The following is an 18,516-nucleotide window of genomic DNA, read 5'->3' on the forward strand; positions in this document are numbered from 1 at the left end:
CTTAGGCTTAACAGAACTAAGGACGCAAATGCAACTTGATTCATTTCAAGACACTTAAGTACTTTGCTAAGTTAGTGCCATTATAACAACATAATTGCATTAATAATAGTAATGAAACAATTATACATAACTGCATTTTTCTATTTTAAAACAACCTGAACTGAGCATAGTGCAGAAATGTTTGAATTAGCAGTGCCCACACTGTCAGCAACCAGGGAAACTGCATGATTTTCCCAGTGTGCTGAAGCTAACTGGGTTTTATTCCTTTCAGACCCCATTTAATATTTCCAGATAATGCTGAACAGTGTGTTCATACGGGCACTAATTTGGGATGCTCCACACCATATTCTCTTGATCAGGGCACAAAAAGGTAGCCAGAACACACACAAAGAGGCACTTAGCAAGACAGGTCAAACGTTGTGTTAAAATGAGTATTCAATCATTTATACTTCTTATAAAACAAGCAGGATTACTTCTCATATAATCAAAAGATGCAATAAAGTAATATGAGCTGGCAGCTCCCCTGTAAAAAGATTTTTTTTCCTCCAAAAAAAGCCATGTTGGTCTTCAAACTAGAATAACTTTTTCCTCCCTTTTCTCCTATTATGGGAAAAGCTGCATTTTTTTCCCCAATCCTTACGTAAGCAACTCATTTGTGTGAGCACAGCTCCCAAATGGAGCCTCCCAGAGATCCATCCCCAGGGAGTAAGTAAAGTAACGTCAACACATTTCTTCTGATCCAAAATATACTGAAGCGAAATGAAAGCCTCCTGGTTTCAGATGAAGGGAGTGCAGGGTCTAGGTTAGTTTGATGGGGAAGAGGCTACATTTGTGCTGTTCTGGCTCTCTGCCCCTGGGTAGCAAAAATGCTGTGGGAGAGTGAACCCCATTTTTATTTTATATAGATTTTTGGAAGGCATGACCCCACTTGCCTTTGCTGACCAAGGTACAAGAATACAGTGTTCAGAGGACAGTACTAAAATGGTTATTATGTTTAGGGAAAGCCAAGTACAGCAGAAGTCAATGGAAGCAGACGTCACAAATAAAGGCAGAAGACCCTTTTATTTCGCATAGACAAAATGCAAAGAGTGTCTCATTAAATTAATATTTAAAAAAAAAATCAGTCCCCTCACTCCACTGACATCACTCATCCTAATTAACAACAAAAAAAAAAGAACAATCAAGGACCCATTTTCTAATTAAAAAAAAAAAAGTGCAAAACATGACAAAAGACTTTTTGTTTTCCCATGTTCCTGTTAAATTCACAAATAGGGTGATTTTTTAAAGTGATTTTTTTTTCCCTTTTTAATCTTGTCTGATGGAACTTCCAGTTAAAATGTTTCAGTTAAGTCTCCATGCACTTCGTAGAAAATCAGTAAAAACACAAACGTTTGTGAAGATCAGAAAACTGGACTCTTTTACCCAAAAATTCAGATGTCCAGTCAGATGAAGCTCACACTCAGACAGAAAAAAAGCAAGAGAGTCTTTGCACTGTCTGTCGCTCATATTATTTTTTTTTTTGTCAAATATTTTGGCAATCTTCTTCTTTAATTATAAATATTGGAATTCAATAAAAAAAAGGTAGCTTTCATTGGATTTTTTTTCAGTGTAAATATTTACAGCCACTGTCCAGCCATGCTCTTTTTGTTATACCAGGGTGTAAGATTTTGCGTAGGGGTTGTTTCCTTTCAAGTGGCCCCGGGAGTCCAGCAGGGATTCTTGGGAGCTGCTCATTTTCGCTGCCTGTCCTAGCTCAGCTCCTTCTCGCTGAGGTAACGTTGCCACAGCACCAGGTTGCCATGACTGGACGTCTCTCGTGGAGGATGCCTCCATGGGGATCGGCTCCAGGACAGTGGGGCGCTTCAAGGTTCGGCTTTTCTGTGGCTCCAAGCAGGCTTGCCCCAAACCCAGGTCTCTGCTCGCGCCCTGCACGCCACGGTTCAACAAAAAGTCCATCCGGAGGTACGGTGGCAAATGCACGAGATCACCTGCAGAGGCAAAAGAGAAAAACACCACCTTACGTATGGTCCATGCACTGGCTGGGGGATTCAGATGGATGCATTTGGCCACCCCAGTGAAGGATCTGTAATCAACCCAGCTGCAGCATTTACAACTCATGTATCATCTCTCATCTGTTTACTATGCTGTGACCTTGCAGAGTCAAGTGTAATGGGTCAAGGAGCTCCTGTGGGCAGATCCCTAGGAGTTTGTTGTTCATATTTGCTATCATAATGGGATGATTATAGTAAGAAGCACAATATCTTTTACATGCACTCATAGCATGAAGAAGGTAAACCGAAAAGAACAGCAAGTTTTTTCTCAAATTCCTTAAACACAAGGTCTTGGTTCTCATTTCTCAAAACTTGGACAACGTGGAGTCTTGGTAGATTTCTATGTTTTATTTTCTGTTTAGAATGGAAACTTCCACAATTAATGACCCCAATCCAAAGTAAAATGCCTGACTCATTTAAAAGGGATGCAAGGATGTTAAGGCTATAGATTTAGAGATATTTTCAAATAAAACAGAAAAGCATTTTTGTCATAACATTTTCCTGCCATCCATCATCATTGTGTTTAAGCCACCAATGATTTTCTACCACTAACAGTCCTATGGCCAGCAATATGCTGTTTTTTTATTTTTATTTTTATTTTTATTTTTTTTTTTTTGGCAATGAAATGCACTGGAGCTGGCACTCTGGCTCTTGTTTCACCCTTCTTCCTTTCTGTTTTGTATTGTCAGTACATATTCTGGTGCGAGCATGAGAAATAGGTAATACATGCAAGAAGAAGCCTTCTCAGGACCCCTTATTTATTATTTCCCCTGATTTGTGAGCATTTCTATTTGGGTTTGATGATGGCTCATACCAGATGATTTGCCTTTGCTAAGCTGTTGAGTTCCAATAGATGCCTTGGACCTGCTGTCAGGAATAAGCCACTAGTTAGCATTACCACCCCTGTATCTGCACATCTATTAGAACTGTTACAGAAATCAGTTTGACTTATTTATTCTAGCCCTGCCTGTTAGGTATTCATAAAATTGCTTCAAGGAAATGAGGGGCAATCAAGCACATAATGAAATGCATTTCTAAAAATATTTGATGGTGTAACCTCACATATTTACAAAAAAGAAAAAAAAAAGCACTGTTACAGGCACAGTCAGGAACAGCATTTTCACTTCTTTACAGGCTTCTGCTGCAGGTATATAGATTCCTTCTTATGGCTGATATAAAAACCAGAGCCTTAACCACAGATGGGATGCATCCTGAATGTTTAAAGTAGAAGATTCTTGGACCTATCACTCCTGTGTCTACATGAGCTATTTACAGCTCGAGAAACTAAGGCTGACCTGTGCCAGTGGCATAAACAGTAGACCAGGAAAGCACTTCTTCATAATAAAACAGCCTATAAAAATTTCATTTTTCCTAACCAAGCTAAAAGCTCTCCAGTGCTCTAAAATAAAACAGGTCCTTTACTGCAATTCTTACCTGGAAGACTAATAGCATCTGCTCTACCCATGATTTCAGGTCATGGACCAGGAATTGCTGAGGAGCTACATTTGGGCAGAATCACTGTTTATTCCTATAGAAATCCCCCAGGCACTGTCTGACACCATATGCTTTATTCTAGTTGCACCTCCAACACGGATGCACAGCGCAGGGTATTTAACCCCCACAGTGCACATCTCAAGGTTAGGCTGACAACGGCAACATTTACGTAAGGTTGAGAGGGAGGGGGAGGCTTGTGCTCATAATCACACCGATTACTGCTTGAAAAATGGATTGTGGTAGCGTTAATTGGTTTTGCTCATTTACCTTATTTTCCTATAGCACATTCCACGCCAAACACATTAGGCGCATGGGGGCCAGTTCAGCTGAGACAGCAACGTGCCTGCTGCTGGGGTGAAGTACATCAGGACACAGACACACAAATTGGCAGGCACAGGGAGGTGCCCACTTGCTCTGCTTCACTACAGGCATCAAATTGAGCAGCTGTAGAGCTTGCTGCAATGACCACTCCCTGCAGGCTGCAGGGAGAAGACCCTGAGGCTGTATCTTTTGTAGCATCCTAAATAAGGAGCCTTACAGCAGCCACAGTGGTGGGCAGAGACAAGCACCTCCAGAGTGTAGGAGAGGGTGGTTGTGTCCCCATCTCTGCTTGAAAATGAAGGCAATGAGGGTCTTTGTTTGGCTGCCTCAGGCACGGGATTGCTCAGAGAGATATTGCCTCTGAGATGGCAGTGGTTTTGTTAGGCAGGAAAATCTTACAACTAACTATAATACCAAAGTATTATCTTCTCTCTTATCAGGGGAAACAAGGAGTGTTTAGAAACTGTTGGGGCCAGAAAGTAGGGTTTCTCTTGTGATCCTGTATATAATCCCCCATCAAAACACAGCAGTCCCTTTTGCCTAGCAGGTGAGGACCAGCTTTCTGTGCTGCACCTCCATCCCTGCTTCTCACAGCGATGGGCATTTTCCTGAAGATCTCTGCCATCCTGACACCCTCTGAGGCAGGCTGCACTCCTCTCACCTGGCATGTCCAATGGCACAATGCACATGGCTCCACTAAGACCGGCCAGGCCACCTCATGCACATTACCCCTTACTTTTATGCCTTGCAGTCAACTTTTTGTGAAGGAGCCAGTGCAGAGCAGCATCCGGAGCGTGGCTCATTGGCAGCCTCTAGCTGTCCCCTCAGTCAGACGTTCCCGTATCTTAACACATCCCCATCTCTTGAGAGCAATGGGTGTGCACGGACTATAAAAAGGATGTGTTGAACCTTACAGATATGAAGGTTGGTTTTCAAGCTGCTGTCTAGACATTTCTCACATGTAGTTAAGAGCTTCGGGCTATGTTAAAAAAAAAAATAAAATCCCCCTCCATAAATTTACACAGGAAGGCGTAGTCAATAATCTGTGTAAAAAATATGCAGTCACTTTACTGTGATTTTTTAAATGACTGGGGGCAAAGTTTCAACAGGACTATAGTAGCGAGAAACTAGAAGACGTAACTCCTTCTCCAGACCTAGATACGCAGTGCACAATCTCTGGCATCACTTAAACAGTGCACTAATAATTTGATTAGGATGTACATATTTATGTACATTTATGTAAAAAGTGCCAGTCCTACTTATAATCATCAAGAAGTATCTTTCCCTCCAACTACTTCCAAAATAAAACAAACATTTAAATTTACTGGGGAAAAAAAAAAAAAAAAGAGAATGTAACTTTTTGCTAGGATTGAAACGGTATCATAGTATGAAAGAAAGTCTTTGATTTATAAGGACTAACATGTTTCTGACTTAAAAACATAGCCCTTGAAATATAACCACAAAGCTTCACTTTTGGCATTCCTTCATCAATTCTGAAGGTGTTTTAAAGAAGATTAAAAGCCTCTTACCATATCTATATATGGAGTTATACCGTATCTATCTATATGGAGATCTATCTTACCATATCTATCTATATGGAGTTACTTGGAAAGATTTTGGTTCTCATTCTTCTGGACACAACCGTATAGATATTTTTTTGATTTCTTACTAGTCAGCTGAACAAAATTTTTTTTATTTTTTTTTTCAGGCAAAGCATTATGAAGTTTCAGGATGGTTCACTGCCTTTGATGCTCTAATTACCTCTTCTCAGTGGTGTGTGTGCCTTATTAGTAATGAAAGCAAACCTTTCAAGTGCATGAGCACTACAAATGAGCGTGTTTAATAATTCATGCATTTTGGCTTAATTAGTACAAAAATCATTCAAAAACATAATTTTATGATTTTTTTTAAAGGAAAATTTGCTGTATTTAGAAAAATAGAGTTTGTATAAAAATAATAAGCATCCAGTCAAATCCGAATGTGGCAATTTAAGCCAGAGCAACCCCGGACTTTTTTTTTCCTTTTTTTTTTTTTTTTTCAAGTGGCCAACTCTCTAATGAATTACTTAGTATAGTACATTTAAGAAAATGATACCTTCAATAAATATTTGCAAACAAATGCTAAAAATCACTTGCCATATTTACCAGAAACAATGCAATTTACAAAAAATGGAGTATTTTCTGAGTTAATGCATCATTGAGAAAAAAATTATATACTTTTATTTCAGTGCAGCCAAGGTGATACAAAAAGTTTTAAAAAACAGTATCTATTTTTCTTCTGGAAGTCAGCACCATGTACGGGAGGGTGTGGGATGAATTTCACAGCCTACATGAAGGAAAACATACCACTGCCTATCTTTTCTGGGATTTTATTCAAGGAAGCTATCTTGTTTGCAGAACTAAACCAAACTGGGATGCACTCTTTTCTCCCTGAAGATTCACTCTTTCAAATGCTAGAAAGCTTGCATGTGTTTTTGCTTTCATCTGCTCCAGAAAATCTAACAATCTGTGCTATATTCAATACAGAGATTATCACAGACTGTAAAAAAGATACTCTTACCAAGTAGTCACGTGATAGCTATATGCATTTGCTGATGAATCATAACTTCTACTAAAGCAAAAGCAATTTTCCTTCACAAAGCTCCAGAACAGATCCCCTCAACTGCCTGATGAGTTTCAAGGTCTGATTGCCATGTGAAAGAAATTCCACATTGCTTGCAGTATTATTTCAGAAAAGTTTATAATGTAGGATCAGTGACTCTGACAGGATATTTTCGTTAACAAAGGTAAGAATAAGACGGGGTGAATAGGGCACTCACATGACTTGCTGGAATAAGGGATTGTGTACAAAAAGCTCTTGAAGATGTCCCTGGCATGATCTCACAGGATCAGTGATCATGCCAGAACTGAATCTATACAGCCCCATCAGCACGGGTAAAGTGCCTCGCTAATGCAGTTATTTTGATTTTGGAGGCTTTCTGCCATTTGGAGTGCTATGGGGGCGGCACTTTGCAAAGTGCCACTGTGCTCAGCATCGCCTGCCTTGCCCTGTGTTTGAAGGGGAAGCGCTGGTGGGATATTGTGTTCTCATGCAAAAGGAAGCGAAGGAGACAGAGCTGCTGACAGCTAGCTTTAAGTTCAGTTTCAAGCTGATTAAAAAGTTTAGCGGGGCTTTCCAGCTCTCTAGCACAGTAAATAAATCAGTGAAATCTTTGCTAATACTCACAGGCTGGTTGCTGATACTCACAGGCTGTTTTTCAGAAGATTGCCATAGGAAAAGTGAATACTGGAAATGAAGAAAGGGTGGAAAGTTTGCAAGGCCAAGGTGAGAGGCTTGACTGAAAAAAAAAAAAAGAGCACAAGCAGTGCTCGGAGTCTTTGCCACTTCAAAACCTGGCACACTGTTAAAAGCTAGCAGGCAGAGCTTTCTTAGAGAGCTGTAGCTTGAGCTGCAGCTGGGCTGATAGCAGCAACAACATTTCTCACAACTGCTGCTGTCAGCATGTGGAGCAGGCTCGTGCTCCCTCTCCTCCGTCTCCAGTCAGTGTGTCCGCTCCCAGCACCTGCTGAGCTTCGTGGTGCCTGCCTTGGCTCAGCATCCACTCGAAGGATGAGGTGGATGCTTGCTGGAAGCTTGGAGGATAATTTTTTTTTTTCCCTCCTTCAATGTCTGTTCAGTGTGGAGCCACTTTCCAAATGCTCTTTATTTAATAATTATTATTTTCTCAGAAATGTTGCAGCAAAATGAAACAAATGAACAATCAAAAAGTTCAGAGGGATGCTTTAAGCAACACAGCTCCCCTCTCTGAAGCCAGTATTGATCTGTACTGGAAATGGAGGTGACGTTATCTGGCAGATGAAATAAAATCATGTCTTTACCCTGTTCAGGTTTGTGATCACATTTAGGAAACAGCCACAATACTTTAGGAAAACATGCTGATCTTCCCATTTCTAGACTGAGAAGTTGGAATCCCTTAACACACTTCTGAGTCTGTCATTTATATCTGGCAAGTTTCCCTTTTCTTTCTCCGTGAAGACTGCACACTCATTTGAAGACCTTAATTAAATGCTGCACATTGCAATCTGCTAAAACTGGCATTGTCATAAAAGCATTAACAATACCAGTTAAGTTTCACACACAAAAATAAAATCAACTGTTGCTGTTGACTACAGTCATTGCACTTACCTCATGTGAAACACCAGAATATCAGGAAAACTGTAATTCAGGAGCCAAATTTTCTGCCATTATAATTCAGAGTAGCTGTATTGATTTCAGCAAGACTATAAATTGATTTATACTTACTGGAGATTAGGTTTAAGTGACTGAAAATGATAATTCAACCTAATGTGGATCTTTTTTTTTTTTTTAATAAGATGATTCATTTTGTTATTTAGATTTAAGCCTTCTAATTCCAAGAAAAAGTCCTTAATCAATGTGTCTTAAAGCAAAAGCATGGCTGTTACAGTTTAACTGAGCTCACACATCTGTAATATATCAGCATAACATACTGTTCATCTGTCTAACTGGATGCCAGGAGACCTGACTATGAGATTGTTACCTAGTCTTGAAATGCCTAATGAAACAGGAACCGAAGCACTACATTTTGCTTTGTGCTCGTACAAGCAGAACTTTGGTCTCACGTATGCGGCTGCACTTGTAAAAATCTGTCAGGATGCTCGGTACCTTTCAGAAGTAACTTTACTGTTTAAGGCAAACTGCCTTATTTTTAGAGGACTCCCGACTGCTGAGCTGGGGATATAAGGACGTAAGAAGTGATTAACTCCAGGGGCCAGATGACCTATGGAGATACCTTGTGGATGTTCAGTCTCACAGGGCAAGTGCACCTGCAGAACTGGAGCCTTTCTGCTTCAATTTAATGCAATGTCTAAGTTAAAAAAAAACTTGTAAAATGGACCTCACCATGTAAATCAATATACTCTCTGAAACAGAAAGTTAGAAAAAATTGTCAATAAATAATGAAATGGTGATAGAAAAGCAAAGTATGGGAGCTCTCTGTTCCCATCTTTGTCTTGTCACGCAAGCTGCTTCATGCATTTTTTAAGGATGCTCTGAGACAGCCCTCTCCTGTCTGCTGGTTAAGCTAGGGGAGTGGTGCTGCAGCCCTCGCTCAGGTGCCTGTAGTTAGAAACACTGGAGTTTCAAGATGAGTTTGCTGATCCTTCTGCAGTGACCAGAAACTGTTTAATTATGCATCACTTCATCTAGGGTTAAATTGATTGTGGCTCCATGGAAAGGGGCTTCCATCACAGGTTTATTCCTGGGATATCTTGGGAACCCAGGCTAGAGAGGTGAGAAATTCGAACCATACTTATGGTTCACTGAAGTCAGTGGGAGCCACTCTGTTGACCTCAACAGGCTTTGCACCATGCCCATGACTTTACGGCTAAACCTGACCTCACCTGTGGTGGGAGGCATAAGGCTCCAGTAATAGTTGCGGGGAGGTCAGGCTGCAACAAGGAAACCAATATCAGCCCTGCCCTGCTGCTCTGATGAAGATGTCTTCACGGATGGATTGCTGTAGCTTGGCCTCCTCAGGTCCATCAGTTTGAATCATCTGAGTGCTGCTGACAAAGTGCAGCATTGCATATTTTTTAATTAATCCACTGGGGCAAGAGCTCCACCTTTCACATTTAAATTAAGGATGCTGGCATGAAAAGGTAAACAATACTGAAATATGCCTATGTGTACATATAGCTATGCTTTAAAAATAAGCGTAAAAGGAGCTTTTACGTGGATAGCAAAGACTATCACTACAGCCAAATTAGGAATGTATTGTTATTTTTTCTTTTCTCTAGTTACACCAGTTCTCAAATTACTTTCAATAGTCTATTAGATCTCTTCTAAATCTAAAACTACAGTAATATCTTGTGGCACAGGATAAACTAGGAGAGCCCTCTGGGTGAAGTAATTAAAAGCAAAAACACCTGTAAATAACCACAAGGACCTTAAAGCAAGGCTGGAACAGCTCTTGTCTGTATCAGAGCAATTGCTTCTGGTTACCTTGGGCGGATTGAGAGGCCTCACAGAAATCATACACACTGCCTCAACAATATAAAGATGAAATGCTTTGACATTTTCAAAATTAAAATGCTGTGAGCAGGCCAAATCTATTTTCTTTTTTAAAGTGAGATTTTTTCCATAGGCGTGGTTAATCTTCAAATCAAAACAATAAATAAATTAAATGTCAGCAAGAAAATATAATCGTGTTGTCAGACACTCCCGGTAAAGTTCCCGAGGAAGAGGTACCAGTTGTTTATCTCCTTTAACAAATAAATAAATAAAAATCTTCCTAACACCGATATCACTGATTCATAGACAACAGTTGTAAAAATAATTCAAATTACTTTTGTTGTCAGTGAATTGAGTTTAGCTTTCAGACTTTTTGTTTGCTACCTAAAATGGAATTTTCATATCATAATTGTACAGAGAGTTTGTAACTGAACAGCTGCCCTATTTAAACTCATGATTCACACTGATAGTTTCCCTTTTTGATCTCATAGTGTTTTAGCTTCTGATCTGATCCTGTTTATGTTCCGTTTTATTGTGCTGCCAAGGTTAAAAAACTTGCAGTGTGAACCTTCCTCTACAAGTCCACCAGAAGCAAGGCAATGATTGCAAGTATGTGTTCATGTCAAATTAAATGCAGAATTAAATGGGTTTCATCTCTGCAGAACATTCAGCTTTACACAGCAGAAGGAGAAAAAGCTCCTGATAGCTTCTGCAGAAATAAAAGCTGAGAGAGGATAAAGGCAATTTACTCTCATCACTAAAGTGCCATTTCTATGATAAGAAACAAATAGCACAGTCTTTTTTTTGTGACATATTCCTAGTTTTCCAACAGCATAAGAGGAAATAAAAAGAAAGTGTTCCAGGTACAAGAGAATCTAATATGATAACATTAGAAATGCTCACCTAGGGGTGTAATTTCAGCATATATCACGTATGTGTAAGTAATTATACATACAAGTTAACATGCATGTTAAAAGTATTTGCTACAGTTAGAAACATAGGCACGGAATTTTATTTTCCCCACTTAACAACAGTTCTGCCTATCTTATTGTTTTGCCACCTGCCTGTTTTGATTTGTCTCCTTATGTAGTTTTCTCAGAGCTGGACATTGGTCTCCGGTTGTGGAGCCATGTTGATGATTTCTTCATTCTATATATACACTATATATGGTATATGCATATGCATTTATCTCTCTCTCTATATATATTCCATTGCATTTGAAACCAGACAGTGCAAGTATGGAACTAAAAAAGAAAACAACCCACATGTTATAATTTCCTACTTTGCTGCAGGATTCCTGAACAAAAAATGTCAAATATAGATCCCCCCATATCTTCAAGAAATTCAGTTTTGGATCTATGAACTGCTGAACTGTACAACTCCATTTTCAGTCAATGCAGAATAACATAACATACATGGGAAAAGGAGGCAAAAAGTAAACTGGAGGCCTTAAGTCAAGGGCCCCAGCTATTAGTGAATCTCCCGTGGCAGAATTTGTATCGGATTCAGTTACTGCTGCAGCTTACAGAGTGCTGACAGCAACTTCTCCATAGAAAGCATGTCTCTAAATAGATTCCATCACTACGTTGCACTTGTCTTCATGGAGTGGAAGAGCAAAATAACTCCTTCACCCTTCAATTCATTGATCAGTGGAAAAGAGTTCACATCTTTTTATCTCAGGTTACAGGGCTGACATTGGAAATATACAGTGCTTTCTATTAACGTGTACTTCATATTTTCCTTATTGTGCTAAGCAGCTTATTTTTAGCTGTAGTGACTGAATACTGGAAAAGAAGATTTGCATCCTGAACATAAATTTTACCTTCCTCTTGGTTGTTTATAACTACATTTATGCACTGCAGGTGAGGTCCAGCCTCTATTTCAACGGCCACTTGTAAACAATTATTTAGTAAAGTGTTTTCATTCTGTAGCTTAAGAATTGTCTGTAAGCTAAGGTTTTGCCATTCAAGTCGGCAGAATGAGTTAAAGCAGCTAGAAATTTGTAAATTGGGTCAACAATGCTAACTGAGGTATCTTAAACACTGAAAGGATTTCAGTATTTGTGTCTTTTCTAGAAAACGTGCAGGAGCCTTAGGGTGAAACTCACTCTACCTGACTTAGATGCCCAGCTGAAGAAACCCAGACCAAAGTGTCCACCTCTCCCTTCCCACTGGCTGCATAAAGGGAGAGCTCACACGGTGGTACCCCTTCAAGAATTGGGCCTCTCTGGGTAACAGCTGGCCTGCACTGCTCAATAGTTTCACCTGTAGACATCACTGAAGGTGCTGATGCCCACACTTGCTTACTGAGAACTTGTCTGGGAGCAGGCCTGTCCTCTGGCTGCTGCAAGAAGGCAGTGGCTGCCTGCCAGATCTCCTCTGGGAAGGAGAGGCTGAGCAGGAGCGCTGGCAGACAGAGGATGGAGCTCTATCCTCAGGCATTAGCCAACAACCCAACGGCGGCAAGAAGAAAATGCTTCCCTTCGAGTATCAGCTTAGCAAACCGGTGCTTCTGCTTTGTAGGGACCCAGGAAAGCACTTAGCTTTCCTATCGAGCGATGTAGTTTTCTTGCCATCTTCATGGCTGTGGAATCAGTTTCAGGAAAATCTTTTTTTTCAGAGTTTGTCTGTCTGCACCTGCGTTTTTTCCTCCACCCACATGCAGGTTTCTTTATAAACTGATTCCTTTCAGCAGCTGAAAGCCTGTAGAGAAGGTTCTGGGATATAAAACCTTGGGGTCCTTTAAATAGATTCAAAAATATCTTAGTCTGATACACCCAGTGAAAGATATCTGTTCTCTAAAAGTGTATCTGAGATGCTGTTAGTCATTCAGAGTTTATCAATTAATAGGATATCCAAAGAGGAAGGGAAGAGGGATTGCCAAAATGAGATTGTTCCTTTTTTTTTTTTTTTTTTTTTAACAACGTTATGTAGAAAAAATTCTGTCTGGTTCATCAAGTCAGGCTAATCCTTAAGGATAATATCATAAAATCAGAGTATTTTCAGTGACAATTAACATCAGAAAAAAAAAATATAAAAATCTGCGGGTCTGAGTTTTGCAGCAGCACTGCTAAAGGAAGCCTTCTGCAAATTGCAAGAGACCTGATGAAATTTTCTAGATATTTCCTATTCAAGCACTGGTCATCTATTATTTCTTCTAAGTATGAATTCCATTGCCGGAGGATGCAAGCAAATGATCTGTCCACAAAAAAAAGGATATAGATAGCACTTCGAAAGCATGGAAATATCAAAAGATCGCCCAGTTAATAAGCCCAATAATTTAGTAGAGAAGGAAGGAAAAAAAAAAAAAAAGGCTTCTTCGCTGAAACTATTACCAAGATTTAAAATTATAATAACAGAAATCTATTTTTAATAAACTCTGCTACTGCAATGTTTACTGCAGTTAAAAATAACTGTTCTGGTAACTCAATTTGTGGTTAATATTTTTGAAACTGAAAAGAAAAACAATATTGGAAATCTTTTTCAACCTCTGCAATTATCTTCCACCTTTTTACATTACAGACTTTTTGATGGCACAGTGGGAGGTAGGAAAAGTGTATATTTCTTTCTAATTTCTGTCCAACCTAGTTTCTGAATGAAATATTTGAATGACAGCTTTGGAGCATGAAGGACTGACTCATTTGTCAACCTCTCAGGTAAACTTGGGGTAGCAATTGTTGAAACCTCTCAATATTAATATGACAGTGTGCCTCAGTCTTGATCTGAAAGGCCCTAGTATATTGTTGAGATAATTGCCCAGTGTGCAAATTCCTTGAGAACCTGATCTTGCTAATGATAATTCTAGTGACAACTGTGGTGAACAATGCAACGTAAACTATGTTGATACCATTTTTATATCATGAAGAGTATTAACAGTGAACATATGTTAGGATTTCAAAAAACACTTTTCTAAAGGGTCTGATTTATCCCTTGTGTTTAAAGTACTGCTGTGCTATCTCTACTGCTCCAATTTTCTCTTATAATGTGCCTCCTGGGACACATTACCACTCCAATGGCTTACTGAGCAATGTCACCATCTCCAGTGTGTCAGCCCCATGACCTGGGCAGATCAGGTCTGCCAGCTCTGGGAAGCCCAGAAAAACTTGTGTGAAAAATCTGCATCTATCTTTTCAGTTTTTAGAAACTATGCCAAAGCTGTTGTTAGACAGCAAGGCTAGTTTGATTGGTGGTTTAACATGTGAGATTCACAGTTATTATAAAGGAAAAATAACAATGTTATTGTTGATGCTGAAGAAAAACCTACAAATAATCTCATCTCTTTTCAAAGATCTGTCTATGAAATTGTAAAGATCAGAAAGAAAGGATGCCTAAGACATGCTTTCAAACACTGAATGTGAGAATTCATAAAAATTTTACTTTCATGCTCCATTTCTGGTAGTTATAACTTTTCAGAAGTTTAAGAAAAGTGTAACTCCCAATTATTTATTTGTTTGTTTAGATTGGAGAAAAATTAATAACGCTGTCTCTATATACTTGAAAGTTTTGGTCTGGTCTCAAGACAATGATGCAGAAAACATCTACAGCTGCTTCTACAGACAGATAGAAGTAACCTCTATCATATCTAAGAAAGTCGAATGATATTCAAGGATCACTTCCTCCAAGCTCAAGAGAGGTTTCTCAAAGAGCAGGAAGTCAGGCAAAAATGCTGGGAGGCCTGCATGGATGAACGAGAGCTCCTGGCAAAACTCAGAAGAAAAAAATGAGTATACAGAGGGTGGAAACAGAGACAGGTAACTTGGGGGAAATGCTGAGGTACTGTCCAAGCATCCAGAAATGAGGTTAGGAAAGTGAAAGCCCATTTAGAGCTGAGTCTGGTTAGGGATTTCAAAAGCATCAAGAAGGGTTTCTATAAGTACATAGGTGATAAAAGGAAGACCAGGGAAAATGTGAGCCCACTACTGCATGGAGCCAGAGATCTTGTGAAAAAGGACAGGGAAAAGGCTGAGGTACTGAATGCCTTCCTTAATCGGTTTTTAGCAAAATCCATCTTCAGGAATCCCAGGCCCCAGAGATCAGGGGGAAATGCTGAAGTAAAGAATATGCACTCTTGGTGGAAGAGGATGGGGTCAGGAAATGCTTAAACAAACTGGACATACATGAACAGATGAGCCTTAATGGGGTACACCCACAAATTTGCAGATGACACAAAATTGCGAGGAGTGGATGATAAACAAGAGGCTAGTGTTGCCGTCTTGAGGGACCCAGACAGGCTGGAGAAATGGGATGAATTTCAAGAAGTATAACACGGGAAAGTGCAAAGTCCTTTGCCTGGGGCGGAACAACCCTATGTTCTAGAACATGTTAGGAGCCACTTAGCTAAAAACAAAAATAGGTTTGCAGAAAATGCCCTGGGGTTCTCAGTGGACACCAAATTGGAGATGAAGCAGAAATGTACCGTTACAGCAAGAAGGCCAACAGTATCCTGGAATGCAGGAGGAGTGCAGCCAGAAGGTCAAGGGAAATGATCCTTCCTTTGCAGCACTGCTGGAGTTCTGGGCTCCCTGCTACAAGACAGACATGGACATTCTGGACAGAGTCCAGCTAAGGACCACTGAAGATGGATGAGGGACAGTGGCATCTCTCCTATGAGGAAAAGTTGAGACAGATGGGACTGTTTAGTGTAGACATGAGAATGATCAGGGAGGAATTTCCTATGTATAAAAACACCTCAAGGGAGGGTGCAATGAAGACAGAGACAGGCTCTTTTCAGTGGTGTCCAGTGCCAGGACAAGAGGCAATGGGCAAAAAGTGGAACACAGGAGGCACTGACCGAACACTAGAAAACATGTCCTTACTGTGCAGGTGATAGAACACTGGCACAGGTTGTCCAGAGAGGCTGTGGCGTCTCCTTCATTGCAGATCTTCAAAAGCTGTTTGGGCATGGTCCTGAGCAAGTGGCTCTAGGTGGCCCTGTTTGGGCATGGTCCTGAGCAAGTGGCTCTAGGTGGCCCTGTTTAAGCATGGGATTGGACCAGGTGACCTTCAGAGCTCTCTTCCAGCCAGAACCATTTTGTGATTTTGTGATGCATTAACTTCAGCTGATATGTAGGGACATGTACTACAGCACAATAGGCTTGGCAGTCTGAGTTATAAAAGAATAACCATGCCAAATATTTAGATCATTCTGAAGTCATGGTGCATATCTCAGATTTAGTATGACAAAATTGCTTCATTGCCATATTTGCTAGTTACTGCATCATTAGGCATGATTACTCTGTTTTTCTTTATAAGTATAGTATTATTTTTTCATGGCATAATCCATGCTTTTTTTGCCTCTAATGTCTGAGCTGACTTCATGAAACTGATTCTTGTTTCCATAAACCAAACATCAAGAAAAAGCAGCAGAAATCCAGGAGAAGTCAGAAGCAGTTCTGACTGCTAATCTGAGTGCATATCTGCGGTATCAACTAACTAGAAGGGAAAAGGTCTGTAAGACTTACATTGAGCTAGAATATGAGGCAGCCAACTATTACACATTACTAATTGCAGAAATAGAGTAGTGCATACTGTGAAGAAGTTCGGAAAAGACAGTTGTAATTCATAGTTATAGTGCTGGAAATGATCAATTACTAAGCTTTCCTGGACATTTGATGAGCCATCAAATTTAATTCAAGGTGATGGAGCGAACGAAGACACAAAAGTTTTGATTCAATTTCTGAATGAAAATGGTGGGGAAGTTGGGAACATCAAACCAGGCTGATGTCAACCCCTGGAATATAAGCCATTGAATCTTGATGACCATCACCACCCCCACCCACCCCCTTTTTCCCCCCCTGCAAACCAAGAACATTCAAGCTCCCTTCTCCTTATAATTAATCTCAACATGGAGTGACCTGAGGTTTCTAATACTGCTGGATAAAGCAGATTGTTGGATGATCAGGCTTGACCAAATAGGCACAGAACTGTCCTGTGAAATGTTGAGCAAAAGCAAGAAAGGAAACAGTGACATGAGCTAGGATGCCTTCAGAACCTCACAGGAAGGTTTTCTGAAACCAAACCTCAAATTGTAACTTTTTGCTTGCTCACCCCAAACACTTATGGTAGCAACAAGGTAAGAAACAGGTGCTGTTACAGCTGAAAAAGTCTTTAGAAATCAACTCCATCATTACCTTTCTTGAGTAAAGTTGTATCTTTACTATTGGCTAGTTTTAAAATGACCTGTTTACCAAACTAATTTTTTGTTACTGTCTTTCTGAGACAGAATAGTTGGAGATTATTTTGCAAAACAAATACTCTTTATTGCAGAACTCTAAACCTTTATTGCAACCATGAAAGTTGCTGCAGGTAGAATTACAAGAAGTTTTAAAAGTGAGGTAAGAAATTAGGAAAGGGAAGGCATAATTTATTTAAAGTGACATTGTTCAAGAAAGAGAGAGAGTTGGGTAAGAAGAAAAGCAAGCACTATCAAAATAGGTAAAAGTTATCTTGAAATAAAAAACTGACTTCAAGGAAAAATAAAGATGGGCTAAAGGAGCATAGTCAGTGTTTAATTTCAGATGTTATCTGCTTTATCTGTTTTATGTCTCTCTCTCTCTCTTTTTTTTTTTTTTTTTTTTTATTTCTTGTCCCTGTTCCCGAATGTACAGGTTACTTTGATCAGTTATGTTTGAATTATGAAGAACTTCTGCAGAATTTCTGAAGTGGTGGGTGAAAGAATAAAGATGCCCTGTAAGTCCTTCCTGACTGATTTTGAACACTAAACATATTGGTCTGTCTGCTACTACTGACAATTCTCTTTGCCAATATGTTTTGTTCAAAGCCCCTCATAAAGTATCCTTTAATAATTTATCATTCAACAATTATGGGCCAATATTTAAGGTGTTCCACTGGAACATTACATTTATTGTCAAGATATCGAAACTAATTATTCAGTTCACAGAATATTTCATTTTCTTACTGCAAGGTAAAGCTTAATGCCAGTCATGAATAGCAGGTACAAATTAAAATTCAAACCATTTAACAGACAGAGTAAAGATGACTAGAAGTGTGTAGATTGCTAGAGGATCTTTGATGATATTCCAACACCAGAAGCTTTTAACTTAAGCCCGGGTACTAAATTTTAGTGCAGTATGCCCCTAAGAAAATCATCTTTATGTGAATAATTAGAATATTTCCAAATACTAAATATAGATAAATAATGTATATGGAACATGAAAGGAAGAGAGTAAACTATTTGTTAAAGAAATTATGAAAATGTTTTTTGACTGACTGGAAAGAGAGGACTGCAATTTTGACCTAGCTGTGAATGCAGATGCTTCCCTTCAGCAGAACAAGTACAAATATTTATCTTTTTTTTTTTTTTTTTAGCTAGGAGTGAAAGTTATTTCTATCTTTATCTATTTTTACAGCTTCTGGGTATGTGGTTCTACTCTGTGACTACAGAGAAATCAGTCGTTTCTCTCACTATATTATTTCCTACTTATTTTCCCTCTTATCTATTTGTATGATACAGTAATTTCCTGCCTTGTCTATTATAACTTCCTATCTTCTGCTTGGTTTTGTTCTTCCCATGTTCTACTTTTAGCCTTCTCTTTTGAAATCTTTTATGCCTTTTTTTTTTTTTTTCCTTCCGATGTCAGGTCCTACTTTTGAATGACCTT

General features: G+C 39.3%; 1 protein-coding gene across 1 annotated transcript in view; it reads right to left on the reverse strand.

The window, feature by feature from the left end:
• Nucleotides 1–1,043: 1,043 nt before the first annotated feature.
• The window catches only part of DSCAM (DS cell adhesion molecule), a 475,409-nt gene continuing 457,936 nt past the window's right edge, over nt 1,044–18,516 (reverse strand). Inside the window, exon 33 of the mRNA XM_048071347.2 lies at nt 1,044–1,988. Coding sequence (XP_047927304.1) covers nt 1,648–1,988 — 341 coding nt within the window. The 3' untranslated portion in view covers nt 1,044–1,647. The remainder of the gene's footprint in view (nt 1,989–18,516) is intronic.

The sequence above is a fragment of the Anser cygnoides genome, chromosome 1, assembly GCF_040182565.1.
Source record: "Anser cygnoides isolate HZ-2024a breed goose chromosome 1, Taihu_goose_T2T_genome, whole genome shotgun sequence".
NCBI classification, from domain to species: domain Eukaryota; kingdom Metazoa; phylum Chordata; class Aves; order Anseriformes; family Anatidae; genus Anser; species Anser cygnoides.